Source organism: Xenopus laevis, chromosome 8L (assembly GCF_017654675.1).
Source record: "Xenopus laevis strain J_2021 chromosome 8L, Xenopus_laevis_v10.1, whole genome shotgun sequence".
Lineage (NCBI taxonomy): Eukaryota > Metazoa > Chordata > Amphibia > Anura > Pipidae > Xenopus > Xenopus laevis.
This window is the reverse complement of record NC_054385.1, coordinates 105,852,534-105,873,502: the sequence shown is the minus strand read 5'-3', so window position 1 is coordinate 105,873,502 and position 20,969 is coordinate 105,852,534. Positions and strand designations below refer to the sequence as shown.

The following is a 20,969-nucleotide window of genomic DNA, read 5'->3' as shown; positions in this document are numbered from 1 at the left end:
TAGGCGGAGCGGGGGTCACGTGACACATATTGCCTTTGTGACGTCAGGAAGCCCGCGCATGCGCCTTGACGCTGTCAGCGGGAGGCGGTGTGTGAGGCCGGTGTTTCCCAGAGTGCCCCGCGGAGCTTACCGGACCCCGGAGGGAAGTTAGAAATAAAAAATGGCGAGTACCAGGACTCCGCTTCTGCTCATTTTATAGAAGGGACGGCGGCAGCGGCGGGCTCCCCTCTGGGGGGCCGATAGTTACCGGCCGCTGGATCTCCTTGCTGACGGCTTCTCACCGGGGAGACTTTCTCTGCGTACGACCGGGGCGCGTGTCTTGTACCGCAGCAGTAGTGAGGGTTATTGGGCAGGATGGAGGATCTTCCGGCGGCTGGAGGAATGGCCGCCTCTCCGCGGTTGCAGCAGGCCGTGGGTCCGGCCCAGTCCCAGGGAGCCCCGTGTGAGTCTGCCTGTGATCTGACCAGCCGCCCCCCTCAGTACACTATCCCGGGGATCCTGCACTACATCCAGCACGAGTGGGCCCGTTTCGAAATGGAGAGAGCGCACTGGGAGGTGGAGAAGGCCGAGCTACAGGTAAGGGGTCGGGGGGAACAATAGGGGACGGGGGACCCCCGGGATACAACAGCGGCGCCCCCTACAGACTCGCACCTAATCCAGCCCTCTCAGTCTCACTCACTGCACTTCTCTCACTTCAACTACAACTCTCTCTTCCCCCGGCCGGACTTAAGCAGTTAGGGAGTTGCAGGGAGTCGGGTCTGACACAGGTGGAAGTGCCCGGGGGGAATGTGCGGGGACAGGAAGCTGGGCCTTGTCTGGTCACTTGCACGTCGCCATCTTGTCAGGGCCGCTTGTAGGGCAGGGCAGAGAGGGCATTTGCTCTTGTTCCTTCATTATCTCACGGGAGGGAATAGGAAGTGTGTGTCAGTTGTCTCGATACACAATGTGCTGCCCTCTGGCTGCCTCTATATTGCACCACTGAGCTGCTCAGCCATATCCAGGCTTGCTGGGACTTGTACTTCATACGGTCTCCTCCCTGACCTCCATATCGACACCCTAAGCTTCCTGCACTGCCCTGCAACCTTTCTATCAATATTGGGGTGGATATTCTGCTCATTAGCACCCACACTAACTCGTGACACAGTCAGGTAACTGAACTGTAAAGGCTCAGGCCTGGGGCCAAGTCACATAGTGGCCTGTCACTCCTGTCATTCCCAGGCCCAGCTCCTATTCATCCTGTCCGCAGACATTCACTTGCCTCATTTCAGCTGCCCAATGATTGCCTATTGCTATTGGCAGGGTGACTGGAGATTAGTGTCAGCTCTGTTGGGCTATACCAGAGTATTGACAGTCAGTGAGCATTGCCTTAGGGTTCCGGCAAACGGGCAGATTCGGGGAGATTTAGTCACCAAGCGACTAATCGCCTCTTCTGCGGGGCGACAATCTCCACAAACTGCCTTCCGTCTGCTTGAATGAAGAATCGGCTGCTCTAATACACTCGCGGCGATTCAATTTCCAAAGTTGCCTCACAAGGAAACTTCAAGCGACTTCGGAAATTGAAGCGAAGTGAGTGTATTAGCACAGGCGATTCTTCATTCAAGCAGACGGAAGGCAGTTCGGGGAGATCGTCGCCCCGCAGAAGAGGAGTCTGCCCCAACCCTAATGTCAGCAGGCAGTTGGCAGCCAGAAACAAAAACACCCCTGGTCTTTGAATGATGCTATAGACAGATTGGTACACATAAGTACTTTACATTTATAAAGAAGTTCATTTGTTGCACAGGTCAGCCCTGATCTAAGGTGCAACCTTATTCCCTTCATACAAGTATTTCACCGGTGCTAAAAATAGCCATTGCCTGTCCTTTGATTTAAAGTACAACTTTGACTTTTATCCCCACATTATCATAAATTGATTTCATTCTATCCATTCTGGCCACATGTCTTAATTTTGTCTGGTCGAGTTTTAAAAGGGGACAATACAAATTCTTTAGAGGAAAATCATTTTTAGGTATTTATTATACCCCAAAGCTGATAAAAATCCAAATCCGAAAATACTCCATATAAAACCTGTCGAGATCATGTAGAAGTCAATGACATCGTGATCTGCTCTGGTTTTTGTACGATAATCTTAAAAAGTTGGGGTTTTCAGGCGACGGCTCTAAAAAATCGAGCAATTTGTGTGTCAAACTTGAACAATTTGTACAATCTGAATTGCCCTACTAGTTTGTGAAGACTGTTTCTGCACCGACTGTTTTGAGATGATTTTTTGATAAGAGTTACGTTCATGGATTAGCTAGGTTGACTTTGTTTCAATAAATATGCTGTGAATACAAATTCTATTCATATTTTAGTTTCTAATCTCGGGAAGGAGTGTGTGATTGTAAAGATCACGTTTGAGCACTTTTTTCTGTGCCACTTGCAAATATAATGGCATTGATTGGTGGGGACTGGAGATGTTGCTTTTATTATTTTAGCTAACCGTTCATGTGTGTGAATAATTGCCAGAGCTGGGACATTCGCTTAGGTGTTACTAACTTTCTGATGGTATATACATCAAAAATAGTGTTTGTTCGATCTTCAACTTCCCAAGAAAAATAACACTGTGAAAGTGGACAGACTCCTCATTTAGCCTGAGTGTGTGACAAACTGGCACAAAGCTTAGAAGAATTTTTATGAATCTAGAATTCTGAATATGTAAGAGCATGGAATGAAACAATGTCCAATGATTTAGAACTGCAAGCTGCCATGTACACGTAATATATGTCCTGGCCACAATGCTCGAATGTTCTGGTTTGTTTCCTTAATTTTGAGCAATTGTGTTCTGCCCAGCATCTCCCCAGTTTGCATGACTTTGTGTTCCAGAATGTTGCTATCCTTTGTGTTCTTTTGGATGTTACAAAGATACTTTAGCAAAAGGTGGCCACTTCTGATCAAGCCTTTAGCAATTCTAGCCTTGGCTTCCACAATGCTGCCAAATCACATTTCTAGTAACTTTGTATCTAAACTTCCATGATACTCCGACAAGAAACCACAATTGTTCTTCCCATTTGGCAATAAAGTGTAAATCTTCAACAGGAGGATACAGTAGAACCCCCTTTTTTACCAAGAAATTATATAAAATTCAGGAAAATGTAAAATCAGGGAAATGTGTTAAAGTAACTTTTTTTCAAATACTGAAAATATATATATTTTACTTTGTTTTACTTTGAGATAAAATATTTTCTGTGTTGATAATAATGGTTAAGCATTGCAGCGTTAATGTTACACAATGGGGGACATTTACCAAGCCTCTCACATACACAACCTAAAGCAATAAGTGATTGGTGCAGGACTGTATAAGGGGCAGACTAATTGGAATTGACCATTTACATACAGGCAGAACCATGGCAAAATATACCCTTGGTTAGTATTTTAAACCTCTTTATTTCACAAATAATATTCATAGAGGGGGAAAAAACTGTTTTTGGGTACATCAGGATAAAATGTTGATGCAAAATCCAGGAAAACACTTAAAATCAAGGAAATGCACCCATTGAAATGCATTATAATTTGGTGGGACCACAAAAACATTTTAAATGTGGGAAAACTTAAAATCAGGGTATTTAAAATCGAGGTTCCACTGTAGTTATATGCTGGAAATGAGCACCAGTATGTAACACTGAAGCTATAATATTATCCAGGCAGTCACAATAGAGAGAAGACACAACAGCTGCTGGGAGCCCAGGAGGCTTCTGACTGCTGAACTTGTACAAAACCTTTCTATTCACCAGTTCTTTCCCTACATTTAGCTCCGTTAGTAAAGAAGGTCTAAAAAGTTTGTCCTGTCGGCCTGTTTGAATTATGCTATAAAGCTTCTCTACGCTTACTAGTCCTCTTGTCTTTCAGTTCCTCAATGGTCATTTGAAAAAATGCAGAGGGTTATTGAGAAATGCATAGTGAAAACACACAAAGTTTCAATATATTTACAAATCTCTTGGGTTACAGTTGACAAGTGTTCTCTTTATCACAAACATTTGGGTTAGTTCTGTAACCTGTGGCATCCAGTCACCATTTAACTTAGGGCTAATCAGTGGTTGTATGCACTAGTGCTTTTCCCCCATAGCAACACATTTTTGGTGTAAGTGTTTTGAATCTACAGTCGCTGGTGGATCTTTCCGACTTTCCACTCATTGGCTGCAAAGGAGTTAATACTTCTCTTGAGTGACTACACTTAAGGCTTGTCATGCTATTTACTGGATATCACATTGCAGAAAAACAAGGCCTTAGGAAGTGTCATCTCCTGAAAATAATTGTAACATCACCAAGTGAGATCACCTTGCTTAGCGGCTCAGGCTTCAGCGCTCGCTAACAAACTGGATCACCTTCCATGTCTAAATTAGATCACTTTGGATACACAAATATCCAGGAGACTTAAGTTCTTAGTAAAGCCTTGTCTTAAAGGCTCACCTTCCAAACACTTTTTTCACTTCAATTGTTTTCAGACTGTTCACCAGAAATAGACTTTTTTCAATTACTTTCCATTTTTTATCTTTTACCATTTTTCCAAAATCTAAGTTTATAGTTGAATGTTCCTGTCTCTGGTGTTCAGTAATTCAGGTGCAGATTCTGAACTGTTACAATTTTGAAACATTGAGTTTTTTTTTTAAAGTAGCATCTCTGGAGTATTAGCAACTATTGTATCAATTCTAACAGCTGCTTATAATGAAACTCGGGGATTCTGCTCAGGAGAGCCAAAGATAAGAAATGTATCAACAAAATGTATCAATTTAGAACAGTTTACAGGGTCGGTGACCCCCCTCCCCAGAACTACTTTAGAATGTGAAAAAGGACACTTTACCCATCAATATTAGATAAAAGGTCACACATAGAAATTAGAAAGTCACTGGAAAAAGTCTTTATTTCTATATCTGAAACCAACTGAACTAAAAAAGTGTTGGAAGATGCACAACCCCTTTAAGTGTAGGCAATGAAATTTGTAGGTCTGCTGTCAACCTTCTCTTTATATTTCTACCACCTTTATGTATTTTATACATTTCTTCAGTTTACAAAATTTTAATGCTGTGATAAAATCCAGACAAAGGGGGGTTTTATTTACACACACACACACACTCAAATAGCTTTCTTTATATTGCTTTCCATGACTGCACATTCTTAGAAATGTTTTATTTTTGCCGTTTACGCTGCGTATAGGTTTCCATTGCAGAAGCTGCAGTTGCTGTCCCAGTAAAAGAACTGTTGTTTCTTGACAAACGCAAATCCCCTTGGTGGCAGATACCATTACAAAATCCTATTCATATGTTTGGAATGGTAAAAGCTATGACTGTGCTCTGGGCCAGTTCCTATAGCCGGGACAGGCAGCTTGTTTTGTTTCTGAACATTCCTGCAGCGTTGGAATCATCATGGCCGGCATTCTCTACACTGCTTCATTTCTAAGGTGCCAGGAATATATTTGTATACCTCCCTGGCAGAACTGCAGCAGTTAAAATACCTCTGCCCTGCTATAAGCTACTATGTAAATTCACTGTCTATGGTAGGAACTGGCCTCCATTCCCAAAGCAGCATCTGCATAGTCAGAATCTTCCCAATTCACTGCCAACATGGGCATTACTTAAAGGGGTTGTTTACCTTCCAATACTTTTTTCCAGTTCAGTTGTTTTCAGATAGTTCACCGGAAATATACTTTTTTTATTTACCTTCTATTTGTGACTGTTTTTCTAATATTGCAGTTTTCACCTTCTTTTGTCTTTTTGAAGCAGCTCTGGGAGGTCAGTCGCCAACTCTAAACTGTTTTAGATGGATATATTAGTTGATACATTCCTTATCTTTGGCCCTGGTGAGCAGAATCCCAGAGTTTCATTAAATGGGTGGTTAGCTTTTAGTATGATGTTGCGAGTTATATCCTGAGACAATTTGCAGTAGGTTTTAATTTTTTTATTATTTGTGGCTTTTGAGTTATTTAGCTTTTTATTCAGCAGATCTCCAGTTTGCAATTTTAGCTTTTTGGTTGCACATTTACGCTAGCAACTATGCATTTGTTAAATGAAAGACTGGAATATGAATAGGAGAGGCCTGAATAGAAAGATGAATAATAAAAAGTAGCAATAATAATATATTTGTTGCCTTACATAGCATTTGTTCTTTAAAGGGGAACTCCACAAAAACATAACTTGAGCTTTTTGAAAAGTAAACTTCAAGCAACTTTGCAATATACATCATTTAAATAATATGCAGACTTGTCATGATTTTCTGACCGTTCCCTAAGCCTAGCCCCCTGCTCTCCTTCTGATCTGTCTGACTACTTTGCTGAGCTGGCTGACTACTGTTACTTTGTATCAACAGACATCTGTCCAAACCCCACAATTCCCAGCACATGTGATTTCAATAAGGAAAGGAACATCACAGTGCAATGCATTGTGGTTTATGTAGTTCCTGCATGCTGTCTGTAAGCTGTGGAGAAGTTGTCACAATTTGTAACATCAGTGTTTAGTCCCTCCTTCCCTGCCAGGATTTCAAAGGATGCAAAAAGAGAAGAACTGTTAAACAGCTGGATTTCAGAATAGAAAATGGAATTTATTCATACTTTTTGAAGAAACTTTGATGGGTATATTAGGGGTTTCTGTGGGCCTCTTTTTCAAATTTTGGTCTGGAAGGCGGAGTTCTCCTTTAAATGGGGTCAGTAACCCCCATTTGAAAGCTGGAAAGAGTCAGAAGAAGAAGAAGACCATTAATTAAAAAAGTATAAAAAATGAATAATGAAGACCAATTGAAAAGTTGTTTAACATTGACCATTCTATAACATGTTAAAAGTAAACTTGAAGGTGAACCACCCCTTTAGAGGCAGCAGTTAGAATTGATACAATCATTGCTAATATTCCTAACATATACAGCTGAGAAATGTATCCACTAATATAGCAAATTGCAGAATCTGCATCTGAATTACTGAGCTGACAGACAAACACCAGAGACCGGAACATTGAACTTTAAACTTCTATTGTGGAAAACCTGTCAAAAATAAAGCATGGAAAGTAATAGAAAAAAGACTTTCTTGTGAAAAATGTTTTTGGAAGGCGAACAGCCTTTATAACTGTGCCATTTATTTAATGCCGTGATCCCCAACCAGTAGCTCATGAGCAACATGTTGCTCCCCAACCCGTTGGATGTTGCTCCCAGTGGCCTCAAAGCAGGAGCTTATTTTTGAATTCCAGGCTTGGAGGCAAGTTTTGGTTGTATAAATACCAGGTGCACTGCCAAACAGTCTCAATGAAGGCTGCCAGTCCACATATGGGCTACCAAATGGCCAATCACAGCACTTATTTGGCACCCCAAGAACAATTTCCATGCTTGTGTTGCTCCCCAACTCCTTTTACTTCTGAATGTTGCTCATGTTTTCAAAAGGTTGGGGGATCCCTGCTTTAATGTAATCGGGGGGAAAGGGGAAAGCCTTTTTTCTGAAGCAAGATCAGTGTTTCACCAAAGAACTGGAGTATGTTACAAATATACTGAGACTGCGACTTGTTATTGTTTGGAAACAAATACGATTACAACCTGTAAGGAGAGACAACTAGATCTTGTTACAGAGAACCTGTTGCAATAGTTACACATTAAAAAAATACATTGTGTTTAGGTGTCCTCACCACACTGGCATAAACACTGTTTGGAAAATGAATCACCACCCGTATGCCCTGGATAAAGCAATAAATACTTTGTTTTTAGTTTATTAAAGTTCATCCACATTTTAATCTGTGCCATTTAGCAATGAAAGCAGAAATGCCAAGTGCTCCCAGTGTTTGCTGCTCTCACACATTCTAATACTATATCACTTCGTTTATGTATTATATGTGTTCAGGTTTGAAATGTTTTTTTTACAAATAAAAAAAATGAAGACCAATTGAAAGTTGCAAATAGCTATTCTATAATATATTAAAAGTTACCTTAAAGGTGAACCACCCCTTTAACAGGTTGACAGAAAAGGGAATTCGCATGTGGTTGAGAGTTAATTGATTTTTTTACCAATCCCAAACCAGTGATGATGAATCTCTAGTACTTGCTTTCAAATGTAGTATCTCTATGAGACCTGAGCTTCCCCGCCCGTACAGTGGGCCTTCCTCGTGGCAGTTGTCTTGCTCACTCATAAGCCAAGCAGGCTGGAGCTGGTGTAGGTGGCAGTTATGGGAATATGGCAGTGAGGAAGGCAGCAGCTGGGTGGCAAGGTTGCTGACATGACATTACATGAATGGAGATTGAGTGGAGGAACACAGCTGTCATAGGACAACTATACTTGTGAGAATTTACAGAAACTCTATGTACACAAGCAAAGGCTGAATATACTTTAAAGGACAACTGCATTCGGTGGCATTAAAACATGCTGTGCAGCAAGTCAGAGACATTGGTGGGCCTAGGGTAAAAAAAAAAATCTCATAGGTGGTCCACTACATCGTGCCCCACCTCCATTACACTTTTTTTTTTTTTTTTTTTTTTTTGCATGGTTTTCTCACTCACACTGGGATCTGTCTGAGGGGCCTGTTTCTAAAACAAGCTTCATTAAGAAGCCCGTTCAGTTACAGTAGCTGATGGCTACCCATTCTTTACTGTGAGCCCTGGTAAAATATCTATTTTTTGCCAAGGTATTAAAGGGGTTATTCATCTTTAAAAGTACTTAGTATGATGTAGCGAGTGACATTCTGAGACCATTTGCAATTGGTTGTCATTTTTTTTATTATTTGTGGTTTTTGACTTATTTAGCTTTTTATTCAGCAGCTCTCAAGTTCACCAATCTGGTTGCTAGGGTTTAAATTAACCTGGCAAGAATACATTGATTTGAAAAATAGACTGCAATATGAATAGGAGAGGCCTAAATAGAAAGATGAGTTCTAACAAGTAGCAGTAACGATACATGAGCATTTGTTTTTTAGATGGGGTCAGTGACCCCCATTTTAAAGCTGGAAAGAGTCAGAAGAAGGCAAATCATTCAAAAACTATTAAAAGAAAAAAAAGTCAATTTAAATGTTGCTTAGAATTAGCCAAAACATACAAAATGTGGTGGTTCACCTTTCAGTATGTTATAGAGTGACCAATTCGAAGCAATTTTTTAATTGGTCTACTTTATTTATTTTTTTTATAGTTTTTGTAATTATTTGCCTTTTTCTTCTCATCCCAGCTTTTAAATCGGGGTCACTGATCCCATCGAAAAAACAAATGCTCTGCAAGACTGTAAATTTGTTGTTACTCCTATTTCTATTTGGGTCTTCTCTTATTCATATTCATGTCTCTTATTCAAAGCAGTGCATGGTTACTAGGGTAATTTGGACCCGAGCAACTAGGTTGCTGAAATTGCAAACTGGAGAGCTAAATAATTCAAAAATCACAAATAATGAAAACTTGCAAATTGTCTCTACATCATACTAAAAGTTAATGTAAAGTTGAACAGACGCTTTAAAGCATGAACTGTTAATGATAAACAGCAAAAGCAACAGCTTAATCTATTCATGATCCACATGTCAGCAGTTCCATGTGATTGTATGAAGAATGCCGCAGCCAAGGTTAAACATGCATATACAAGTTTGCTGAAAAGGAATAACTTATAAACCCAGATAGCAAATGTGGTATATAAGGAGAAAGGAATGGCAGACAAAACATTGTATACATATTATATATTTTGTCTTTACTGTTCTACAATGCTTTTATATGGTACATTGTATGGGACCTGATATCCAGAATGCTTGCGACCTGGACTTTTCCAGATAAGGAGTCTTTCCGTAGTTTGGATCTCCATACCTTAAAGGGGTTGTTCACCTTTAAATTAACTTTTAGTATGATGTAGAGAGTGATATTCTGAGACAATTTGCAATTGGTTTTCATATTTTATTATTTGTGGATTTTTAGTTATTTAGCTTTTTATTCAGCAGCTACCCATTTTGCATTTTCTACAATCTGGTTGCTAGGATCCGAATCATTCATGTCTCTTATTCAAAGCAATGCATGGTTATTAGTCATTTGGACCCTAACAACCAGATTGCTAAACTTGCAAACTGGAGAGCTGCTGATTAAAAGGCTAAATAACTCAAAAACCACAAACGATAAAATATGAAAACCAATTGCAGTTTGCAAGTTCTGAAATCTGTTTGCTAGGGTCCAAATTCCCCTAGCAACAATGCACTGATTTGAATAAGAGACTGGAATATGAATAGGAAAGGTCCTGAATATAAAGAAGAGAAATAAAAATATCAATAACAATAAATGTGTTGCCTTACAGAACATTTGTTTTTAGATGGGGTCAGGGACTCCCATTTGAAACCTGGAAAGAGTCAGGAGAAAATGGGAAATTAGTAAAAAAAACTATACAAAATAAATAATGAAGACCAAATGAAAAGTTGCTTTATGACATACTAAAAGTGAACTTAACGGTGAACCACCACTTTAAGTCTACTAAAAAATTATTTAAATGTTAAATAAACCCAATAGGATTGTTTTCCCACCATTAAGGATTAATATTTTACTTGGATCAAGTATAAGGTAATGTTTTGTTATTTGAGAGAAAAGGGAAAAACATTTTTAATCAAATAATTCAACATTTTAAATAGTCTATGGGAAATGTCCTTCTTGTAATTCGAAACAATCTGGATAACGGTTTTCTGTATGATGGATCCTATATCCGAGCAGGGTAAATGTTGTAAGTAGGCTTGGGTGAATTTGCCCATTTCGTTTCACCAGAAATTCGTCGCTGACGCCCATTAAAGTCTATGGTCATCAATTTTTTTGTCGTGCGGAGATATTTTTTCTGACGCACGACGCCCTATACGAGTCTTTGTGCCTCATTTCCACAGCTAAACAATGGGAAAAAATTTGCCCATCCCTAGTTGTAAATTTATTCCCATAATCTTAGTTTTTGTCTGATATTTCAGAGATATGCACGTCTGTTCTGGCTTCTGATCATCATTATGAGAAAGTGAACTTTATGTGGAGGTCAGTCAAGGGGCCCATTTGTGCAAGTTTTGCCTATTGCATTGCATGCATGTCCTCGCTGAGGGTAGGCTACATACCAGGCCTTGTTCTTCTCTGTGAAACAGGATAGTCTTAGGGGGTTATTTATCAAAGTTCGAATTGGGAATTTTCTTTTTACTCTAATAAATTTGAATGTACAACTCGAATATGAGTTATTTATGAAAAAACTCTAACGTCTAATATTTGATTTAGTAGTCCTGGCCCAAAAATTCAAATCTAGTTCGAATCAAGTTTTCCTCTGAAAAAAACTCAACTGTCAGGTAGCTGATTAACACATATTCAAATGGTTCAACTAACCATTGACTTGTGAATGAACTCGGCAGGTTTTAGCTGGTGAATATTTGAATTTGTTTCCATGGTTGAGGTGTGAGAAATCTCACATTTAAATTTACATTCCAGTTGGTGCTTTTAAATTCAAATTTGTCTTTGAATTTACCATTCGCACCTTATTTACACCTATGCATATGTTGCTGTATGTCGTTGATATATTTAGAAACGCCAAAATAAAAAGATTTGTAATAAAATTTGCATATGCAAATTCAGATTTGGTTTGGCCAGTATGCTGAAGCTTATATTACATTTTCATTTTTGCGATAGTTCCCCTTTAATTTTCTAGTCCAATACCAACAGTTGGCAACTAAGTAACATGCTATTAAATATCAAATTAATATTTCAACATGCCAAACAATGCTTGGTCAATACCTTGACTGGAAAACAGACTATCATGGCTGAGCTGCATGGTTAACTACATATTAGCTTACTTCTATGAAATGTACATACTAAACCCATTTGTTTTTGGTGCTTATGGCACGTAACACATTAATCCTACCGCTTTAAGCTTTATTAAGTAAACCTGACCGGGCAGTGGTCCAACCATTTGATTGCACTTTCGGCTGTCCAAGACTGCCTGCGTGTGCAGCATAACTGTCTGGGGACAATACCCATGTTCAATCCAGGGTGGCAGAAAGGCATTTGGGAAGTGGCCAAATATGCTGCTGCCCATACTGGTGAATTTTTCAGCACTGTCCTGGGGAATAAGGTCAGCAATTGTAAGCAATCAGGGATTTTCAATTTCATTGTCCGTTAACATGTCAATATCCCTTTTACATATGACACTCGTTAGTTCTAGTCCTTTCCAGAAGCAGATTATCACTCATTTGATTTTAGTTGAAGAAAATAAGTATGAGCTTTACATATTTCTGCAAAATTAGTCCCTTGTAGGAATAAAAATGTTTGTTGAAGGTGTTTAGACCCTGGGCTTTTCTAATTGAGCCAGACATAGACCTGCATGAGAGATTGGCTTCATGTCATCCATGAGCCAGTCAGGGGCACAATCAGTGATAGCCCAGGGGCTTGCTAGCATACCAATTAAATGAATATGCCCCTGTAGCTCAAAATGCTCCAAACTGAGTTGTTGAGGTGCAAACTGGATGCCCAAGCAGCCTAGGGCAAATTGCAATACAGAGAATGTACAGTGCACAGTTGTTTATCTAAATGAAGTCTTGTGTATTATACATCATCATACATCTTCAATAAGAAAGGACATTTCCCAGCATCATACCTCCCAACATTTTGGAAGTAAAAAGAGGGACAAACATTTTTTTTCCGCACGTAGCGCAGCAATTTTTTTGAACACACCCCTTTCTGTGGCCACACCCCCTAATTACCATGTTCATTTTACAAAATTTGGCAGGTTATGGAAGTTTGAAAATATTTCTCCGTATCTAATTTGCACCTGTAGCTGTTCTGGGCTCTCTGCTAAAAGCCAATTAAGTGAGAAACTTTGTTTCTTTTTCTGGCTGTTTAGTGCAGAGAAAAGAGGGACTTTCCAGTACAAATGAGGGACTGCGGGTTGAGCTGTCAAAAGAGGGACTGTCCCTCCGAAAAAGGGACAGTTGGGAGGTATGCAGCATACCTCCAGCCCATGGCTATGCTTACTTTTAAAGTAGATCTCATCATGAAGAATGATATTGTAAGCCTGAGTAACACCACAGACATACCTGTGCTTTTCACAATGTATACAAGCCAGGCAGTAAATTGGATTTGTAATCTAAGAAGACCTAGATAAGTGGTGTCCAACGGTTTACATATAGTGGGCCCAGTATTTTCTAAACTACAATATGATAGATAATATGATATTGGTTTAGCTCTTGAGGAGCTTGGGTGGGGGTAAATGAAATCTCTTAGAGACACACTGCACTCCAACTGGACAGCCCTATAATAAGTGAATGGAGGGGTTAGTGTAACCTTTGTTAGACATTCCTCTCCACGCATTCCCTCTTCCTGTGCCCGTATGGGTAACACAATGTGCACCTGATAGTAGTAGTAAATATTTATGCAGCTGTGTGCTGAAATGCTCCTCTCCTGTTACAAGAGTACAATGTGCACTAAGCTCTTTGCTTGCTACAGCACTATCTGATAAGCTTGCCATCATGTTACATGTAGCCAAGGCAATCCTTCACTGAAAAAACTGATTATTCAAGCCCTTTCTTCATAGGCAACGGCCAGGCAATGTAACTGGGCCTAAATTTCCCCAGTTTTGTGTAAGCCAAGTTGTTTGCTTTTGCCCCCAATACACACTGTAGTATATAGTGTAATGCACTACATTTAGAAACGTGGGTGTAGAGGAAGCTGCCTTCTTCCTTGATCTTCCTCAATCTCTCCCACACAGAGTAGAGTCATTGTGAAGATTGTTTTTCTAGCTGTACTGGGGTTTTATGTAATGTGTCACAGGACACTGTACTAGTCTGTCTTTAGCTTCTTCTTTAAAGGATGATTCAAAAATAACAAAGTAGTAGGCTAGAAACGCTACCCCTTACTAACCTCAAAAAGTTATCCTCATCGTTTCTGCGGATACACAGCTCTGGGCTACTGTCAGTTTCTTAAGCTTAGGAGCTGACTCACAAACTATAATTTTGCGTATGTATATGTATTAGGGATGCACCGAATCCACTATTTTGGATTTGGCCGACCCCTAAAACCCTCACAAAAGATTCAGGCGAATACCGAACCGAATCCTAATTTGCATACGTAAATTAGGAGTGGGAAGTGGAAAACATTTTTTACTTCCTTGTTTTGTGACAAAAAGTCATGCAATTTCCCTCACCGCCACTAATTTGCATATGCAAATTAGGATTCGATTCAGCCGGGCAGAGGGATTCGGCCAAATCTGAATCCTGCTGAAAAAGGCTGAATCCTGAACCGAATATATTTGACAGGTATGGGATCCATTATCCGGAATCCCATTATCCAGAAAGGTCGTCTTCCATAGACACCCTTATAATCAAATAATTCAAATTTTGAAAAATTATTTCCTTTTTCTCAGTAATAATAAAACAGTACCTTTTTAGTTGATCCAAATTAAGATATAATTAATCCTTATTGGAAGTAAAATAATTTTATTTGGTTTTAAATGTTACATAATTTTCTAGTAGACTTAAAGGAGAAGGAAAGGCTAAAATTAAGTAAGCTTTATCAGAAAGGTCTATATAAATACACCAGTAAACCCTCAAAGTAATGCTGCTCTGAGTCCTCTGTCAAAAGATACACATCATTTCATTCCTTCTATTGTGTACACATGGGCTTCTGTATCAGACTTTCTGTTTTCATCTTAAACCTCCAGGGCTAGGGCTTGAGCATGCTCAGTTTGCTCCTCTCTCCCCCTCCATTTTCCCCTCACTGCTGTAATCTGAGCCCTGAGCTATGAGTGAGCAGGCAGAGACTCAGGCAGGAAGTGATGTCACACCAAGCCAATATGGTAGCTGCTATCCTAAACAAACAGAGGGAGTTTCTAGAGCCGTTTACTCAGGTATGGTAAAGCATTCTACAGAATAAATATAGTGTTATAGCTTGCACTATTGTGGCAATAAACTGCTTCGGTATGAAGATCCAAATTATGGAATGATCCATTATACGGAAAACCCCAGGTCCCGAGCATTCTGGATAACAGGTCCCATACCTGTACTATGTATTGGTAATTTGTTTAATTTTAGTCCAGTGCATTCTCATCAGAAATGAATCAGCCTTGTGGCATCCACTTTTGTTATAGTTTGCGACAACCCAATAGCAGCTGCCCAGAGCACACTGAGCCTGAGTGTGTCACTAGCTTTTAAAAGATGGCAAGCTCCTAAGAACAACTTGAAGGCTGGAATCATTATAAGGATGCCATACATCTATACAATATATAAAATACAGCATTGAATCAGTGAATGATGTATCATTGATGCAAGGAGGTCTGGACAAAATTAAAATGTGGACATTTAGGAGGTTATTAAGGTTCAAGTTGTGTTTTCCATGAAAATTCAAGTTTTTGAGTTGATTTTTTTTGATCAATCCTTATTTTCATGTTAAAAAAAACAAGTTATGTTTAAAAAAAAAAAAAAAATCCCAATTTTTGTATTTGATTATACCCCGACCCTGGAAATAGCTTGAATCCGAAAATACACCATCTAAAACCTGTCGAGGTCATGTAGAAGTCCATGGCAGAGGTCCCTAGCCATTTGAAGATGTGAATAGCCTGCATGATATTTGTTTTGTCTAAAAACTATTAATGTCGCAACTCTAACTCGCACAATCTAGTTTTTTCCATTGGAGTTTTGATTTCATTCGAGTTCATTTGACATGCCAGATGTTGCTCTAACTGGCCGATTTCAGCCTCCCTCTCTCTTCATTGTGTCTGCTCCGGAGCCAACACACTCGGGCAGATTCACAAAGAAACGGGAGACTTTGCATTTCGGGCTGTGTGGCCCTAGCCTTCATTCATGGCTACAGAGCTACATGTTATAAAGTGATATGGGTATGAGATTATCCCATATCTGTACTGACCCCTATTTTTTATATATATATATATATATATATCCCCATACATGTTAGCAAGATTACTGACATAGAAATATTGGTGTACATTTCACCCAGATAGTTGTATCCAGGATAATATTCTGAATCATGATATAGCCAGAGATGCCTTTAAATAGAGCAGGAGTCAAAGAATGCCAGCCCAGAGGATAGGTATTTTTCAGTATTGCCTTGGCACATGGAATTGAACATTCCTGTTCTAATTTCTGACATGCATGCCACTGGGGAACCTTCTTTCATTTTCTTGGTGGCTTTTTTTAGCATCATCATATAAAGCTGACATTTCAGTGCCAAGCTTATCCCAGGCTCCGTATGGCCCGTGACTCGTCCCTAAATTGCTGCATTACACACGCTACTCAACCTATTTAGCATGTAAAGGAATGTGCATCAGTTGTGTAGGTTTCAATGCAGTGACCATTACTTTAGTGAGTTTATTTATTACTATTAAAGGGGTTGTGCACCTTTAAACGTTTAGTATGATGTAGAGAGTGATATTCTGAGGCAATTGTTTTTCATTTTTTATTATTTGTGGTTTTTGAGTTATTTACCTTTTTATCCAGCAGCTCTCCAGTTTGCAAATTAAGCCATCTCGTTGCTAGGGTCCAGATTACCCTAGAAGCCATGCTCTTATTTAAATAAGACACTGGAATATGAATAGGAGAGGGGTGGAATACTAAGACAATTAATGAAAAGTAGCAATAACTATAAATGTGTAGCCTTACAGAGCATTTGTTTTTTAGATGGGGTCAGTGACCCCCATTTGAAATCTGGAAAGAGTCAGAAGAAGGCAAATCATTTGGAAAAAAAAAAAAAAAAAATGAAGACCAATTGAAAATTTGATTAGAATCAAGTTAAAAGTTGACTTAAAGGCAAACCACGCCTTTAACTCGTATGTATAAAGCACTGAACATACACATTATATACAAAAATACACGGATACCTGATACAAGAGGTAATGAGGGCCCTGCTCCCTTTGCTTCATTCATCCTGAGCCAATGAAATGTAAAATATTTTGGGAAGCTACACTTTTAAAACAGGCTGGGCTGTGAACATTTCTCTCTCTACAATATATTCTTATAAATGGTGCATAGTGATATTATTGTGACACTTGTCTGTTATACAGTAGGGGGTACATTATTCTCTATATAATACACAAAAGCCATGAATATCCTGTAAATTATATCCTTATAAACTGTGAGTTCTGATGTCATCAGTTATAAACGGTGAGTTCTGATGTCATTTCTGTCACATGACTCATTGAAATTTGTGTATTATAATAAATAAAGTACCCCCAGTTGCAAAATATGAGGATATTAGAAGTTACCTCGGAGTTCCATGACCTGTATAAAAACACTCGGCCTTCGGCCTCGTGTTTTTATATGGTCATGAAACTCCTCGGTAACTTATAATATCCTTATATTTTACAAGAGGGGGAACTTTATTCACTATATAATACTCAATAATCACGAATACCCAGTAAGTTGTATCCTTTAAAGAGGTGCTGATATGTGTTGCATGACTCTCAGAAATTTGTGTATGTTATAAAATGAAAAATCTTTGTTTTTTTTTTACATGCCATTATATAATCATGGAAACCGTTTTATTTATGTACATGCTGAAAAGATATTGACACTCTCTGATAATTCTACTTATCATTTACACATCCTTTTATATAGTCTTTATTGATTTATAGTATTTGTTGTCACATTACTTGTACTGGTTTCAAATATTTGTTAGTGGCTATTTTTCCGTACCTCAAGCTTATGTATTTCACTCTCAAAGTGGCCTTACACGTGGCAATGAAAGCTGCTAACTTGGCAACTAGACGGCCTGGTCTACGTGTGAATTATTGCCCATGGCCCAGATCTCACTAAATAGGGCTGCTTTTTTGTGCCTGCAATGAATTTACTCCCTGTCTTTGACCATGTTTTCAGTCATTTGCTACTAAGTGCTTTAACAAATGGTGTTATATTTATTTTTTTGCAGGCACGGATAGCCTTCTTACAAGGAGAAAGAAAAGGTCAGGAAAATTTGAAGAAAGATTTAGTAAGAAGAATAAAGATGTTAGAGTATGCATTAAAACAAGAGAGGTAAGAACAGCCATTGTGCTTGTGAATAGTATTACAGCAGGGCTTTCTTGCCTTCTGCTTTGGGAGCACCTGATGAAGAATCTTTAGATCCGAAACATGTTATGCATTTTATAATAAAATGAAAACTTGCTGATTGATGTGGTTCTTCAGAGTGATACTGTTTCTGATCTTCATGAGGTTTTTAGGGTGATTGTAGAATATGCTCAGTGATTAAGCACCCGAAAATACCCTCCTCTCTTTATAAATGCACATTGCTACATGTGAAAAACTTGGAGTACGGGGCACCGGCATAATCATGTGAAAATGCAGAACAAGGCGAGAAAGCATCATCCCCCTTATTATTTTTTCACTCTCGCTCAATTGTTATGATTTCTTACTATGTTTAAATATTTGTAGCTGCGCAAAAGTTTTTTTCTAAGCTTATATTTTTAATAACTTCATACCTTATGTCTTAGGTCAAAGTACCATAAATTAAAATATGGAACAGAGTTAAATCAAGGAGACTTGAAGACGCCAACATTTGAATCAGGTAGGTAAAAGGAAATTGTCTAATTTGATCAATGGCCCTAGACCAGTAGGCCCTAGACCCTAAAGTAAACTGTTTACACTGCAAATAATTCACTCTACAATATAAAATTTCATTCCTGAACCAGCAAGTGTGTTTTTTTAATTGTAATATTGGTGTGTAGGTGCATCTCAGGTCCTTTTGCCTGGTCATGTGCTTTCAGATGGAACTGAGGATGGAACTCCTTTCTAGCAGGCTGTTGTTTCGCCTACCCAATGTAATTGAATGTGGGACCTGGATTTTACTATTGAGTGCTGTTCTTAGATCTACCAGGGAGCTGTTATCTTGTGTAAGGGTAGCCGTTATCTGGTTACCTTCCCATTACTCTGTTGTTAGGCTGCTTGGGGGAAAAGAAGGGGGCGATATCACTCCAGCTTGCAGTACAGTAGTAAATAGTGACAAGAGAGCGTGAGTCACATGACTGGCGGCAGCTAGGAAACCGACATGTCTAGCTCAATGTCAGATTTTAAAATTAAATATATATAAATATATATATATATAGTTTTATACATGTATAAATAGTGCTTTAATAAATGCATGTACTGACAGGCTTATTCTAGTAATAAAAATAATAGTGGTTAAAGTGATATTGGTGCCAGAAAACAGGAAATACAAGCAATTTGCAGTAAAAACTGTAGGTAATATACAGATCTGTCGGGGTTGCTGTTGGATGTTTATATTTACTTTTATGTTTCAGAAGAAACCAAAGATTCTGAGGTTTCCCCTGGGCCTCAGAATAGTCAGCTGACCTGGAAACAAGGCCGTCAGCTGTTAAGACAGTAAGTAAATAAGTGAGTGTTTGTGTGGGAGATCTGGTTACCATTTTGTCACACTCCTACTAGAATATTGGCTATTGAAGCTAGGCAGTATTGTGTATCCATTTCAGTCTTTGCTCCTTGCTTATAGTGCAATAGAAGGGTTCATTTCTTATGGTGTTCTATACAGCTTATATACGATCTTTAAAAACCTGATCCATAAACTCTAGCTTCGTTCATTCCAGCAATGTGACCGCAGCATGCAGGGCCCGCAGTTGCTGCTGATCTGTAACAAATGCTTTCACAGCCAAGAGGCCGGCACCTTTTTGGGTTATGTGTAGACACATGTGCTAGTGAGTCTGGGAGACTATGAAGTGCAACTGATATATTTATGGTAGTTGTTTGGGGTTGTAATCCTAGACACAAAAGCTATAATCAGTGCATTTTCCATATCTGAAGTTATGCATTTTAACAGTCACTAATAACTTGCACTTGCTTAAAAAGGTAAGTTGTGAAATTCCACTACATGTTTTCCAAACTAGGTTTTTTGAGTGACTGTAACTTCTGCCTAAAGGTGTCATTGACATTGTTGATTTGCTTAATATTGTTAGATTGTCATTAAGCTTTAACCCAGTTACGAACTGCCAAAGCATGTGACTAAACCGTTAACAATTTGGGGATCTGTGAGGGATTCTTATCCCCCCAAACTTTAAAGGGATTCTGTCATGATTTTTATGGTGTAGTTTTTATTTCTAAATTACATTGTTTACACTGCAAATAATTCACTCTATAAAATTTCATTCCTCAACCAGCAAGTATATTTGTTTTTAGTTGTAATATTTGTGTGTAGTTTCATCTCAGGTCATTTTGCCTGGTCATGTGCTTTCAGAAAGAGCCAGCACTTTAGGATGGAACTGCTTTCTGTCAGGCTGTTTCTCCTACTCAATGTAACTGAATGTGTCTCAGTGGGACCTGGATTTTACTAACTGAGTGCTGTTCTTATATCTACAACTTTTATTTTGTGTTAGGGAGCTGCAATCTGATTACCTTTCCATTGTTCTGTTATTAGGCTGCTGGGGGGGAAAGGGAGGGGTGATATCACTCCAACTTGCAGTACAGCAGTAAAGAGGGACTGAAGTTTATCAGCGCACAAGTCACATGACTGGGGGCAGCTGGGAAACTATGTCTCGCCCCATATCAGATTTCAAAATTAAATATAACAAAAATCTGTTTGCTCTTTTGAGAAACAGATTTCAGTGCAGAAGTCTGCTGGAGCAGCACTATTAACTGATGTGTTTTTAACTGTTTAATAAAAACTCTTTGTTAGTTAATAAATGGTTTGAGGACCCAACCGACATTTGTTGCATGTGTGGCTCCTGTCTGCATTAGCCCTTTGTTTGCCAATAACACAGATTCTATGTTGGTTCCAAGGAAGGTTACGGCTGTGCATTGAGACCAAAAAGACATTAAGCCATGAAAAGTTGTGGCAGTGAAAGGGTTAAGCTCTGGAACACAGTGTTGTCTTGTCAGGCATCTGTGAAGCACCACTATAACTAGTCTTCTGTATATGAATTGTTTTATTGCCATACTCCCAGTTTAATATTACACTGTTTCCAGTTAAAGGGGGAACTATCACGAAAAAGAAAATGTAATATTAGCTTCAGCATACTGAAATAAAAAATCTACATACAATCAATTAAAAATTCT

General features: G+C 38.9%; 1 protein-coding gene across 3 annotated transcripts in view; it reads left to right on the top strand.

The window, feature by feature from the left end:
• The first annotated feature begins 86 nt into the window (after positions 1 to 86).
• strn3.L (striatin 3 L homeolog) overlaps positions 87 to 20,969 on the top strand; it is a 55,117-nt gene continuing 34,234 nt past the window's right edge. Inside the window, 4 exon segments of one of the 3 annotated variants that reach the window (NM_001093514.1) lie at positions 87 to 576; positions 17,839 to 17,942; positions 18,398 to 18,471; positions 19,205 to 19,286. In NM_001093514.1, coding sequence (NP_001086983.1) covers positions 355 to 576; positions 17,839 to 17,942; positions 18,398 to 18,471; positions 19,205 to 19,286 — 482 coding nt within the window. In that variant the 5' untranslated portion in view covers positions 87 to 354. 3 annotated transcript variants of the gene reach the window in all.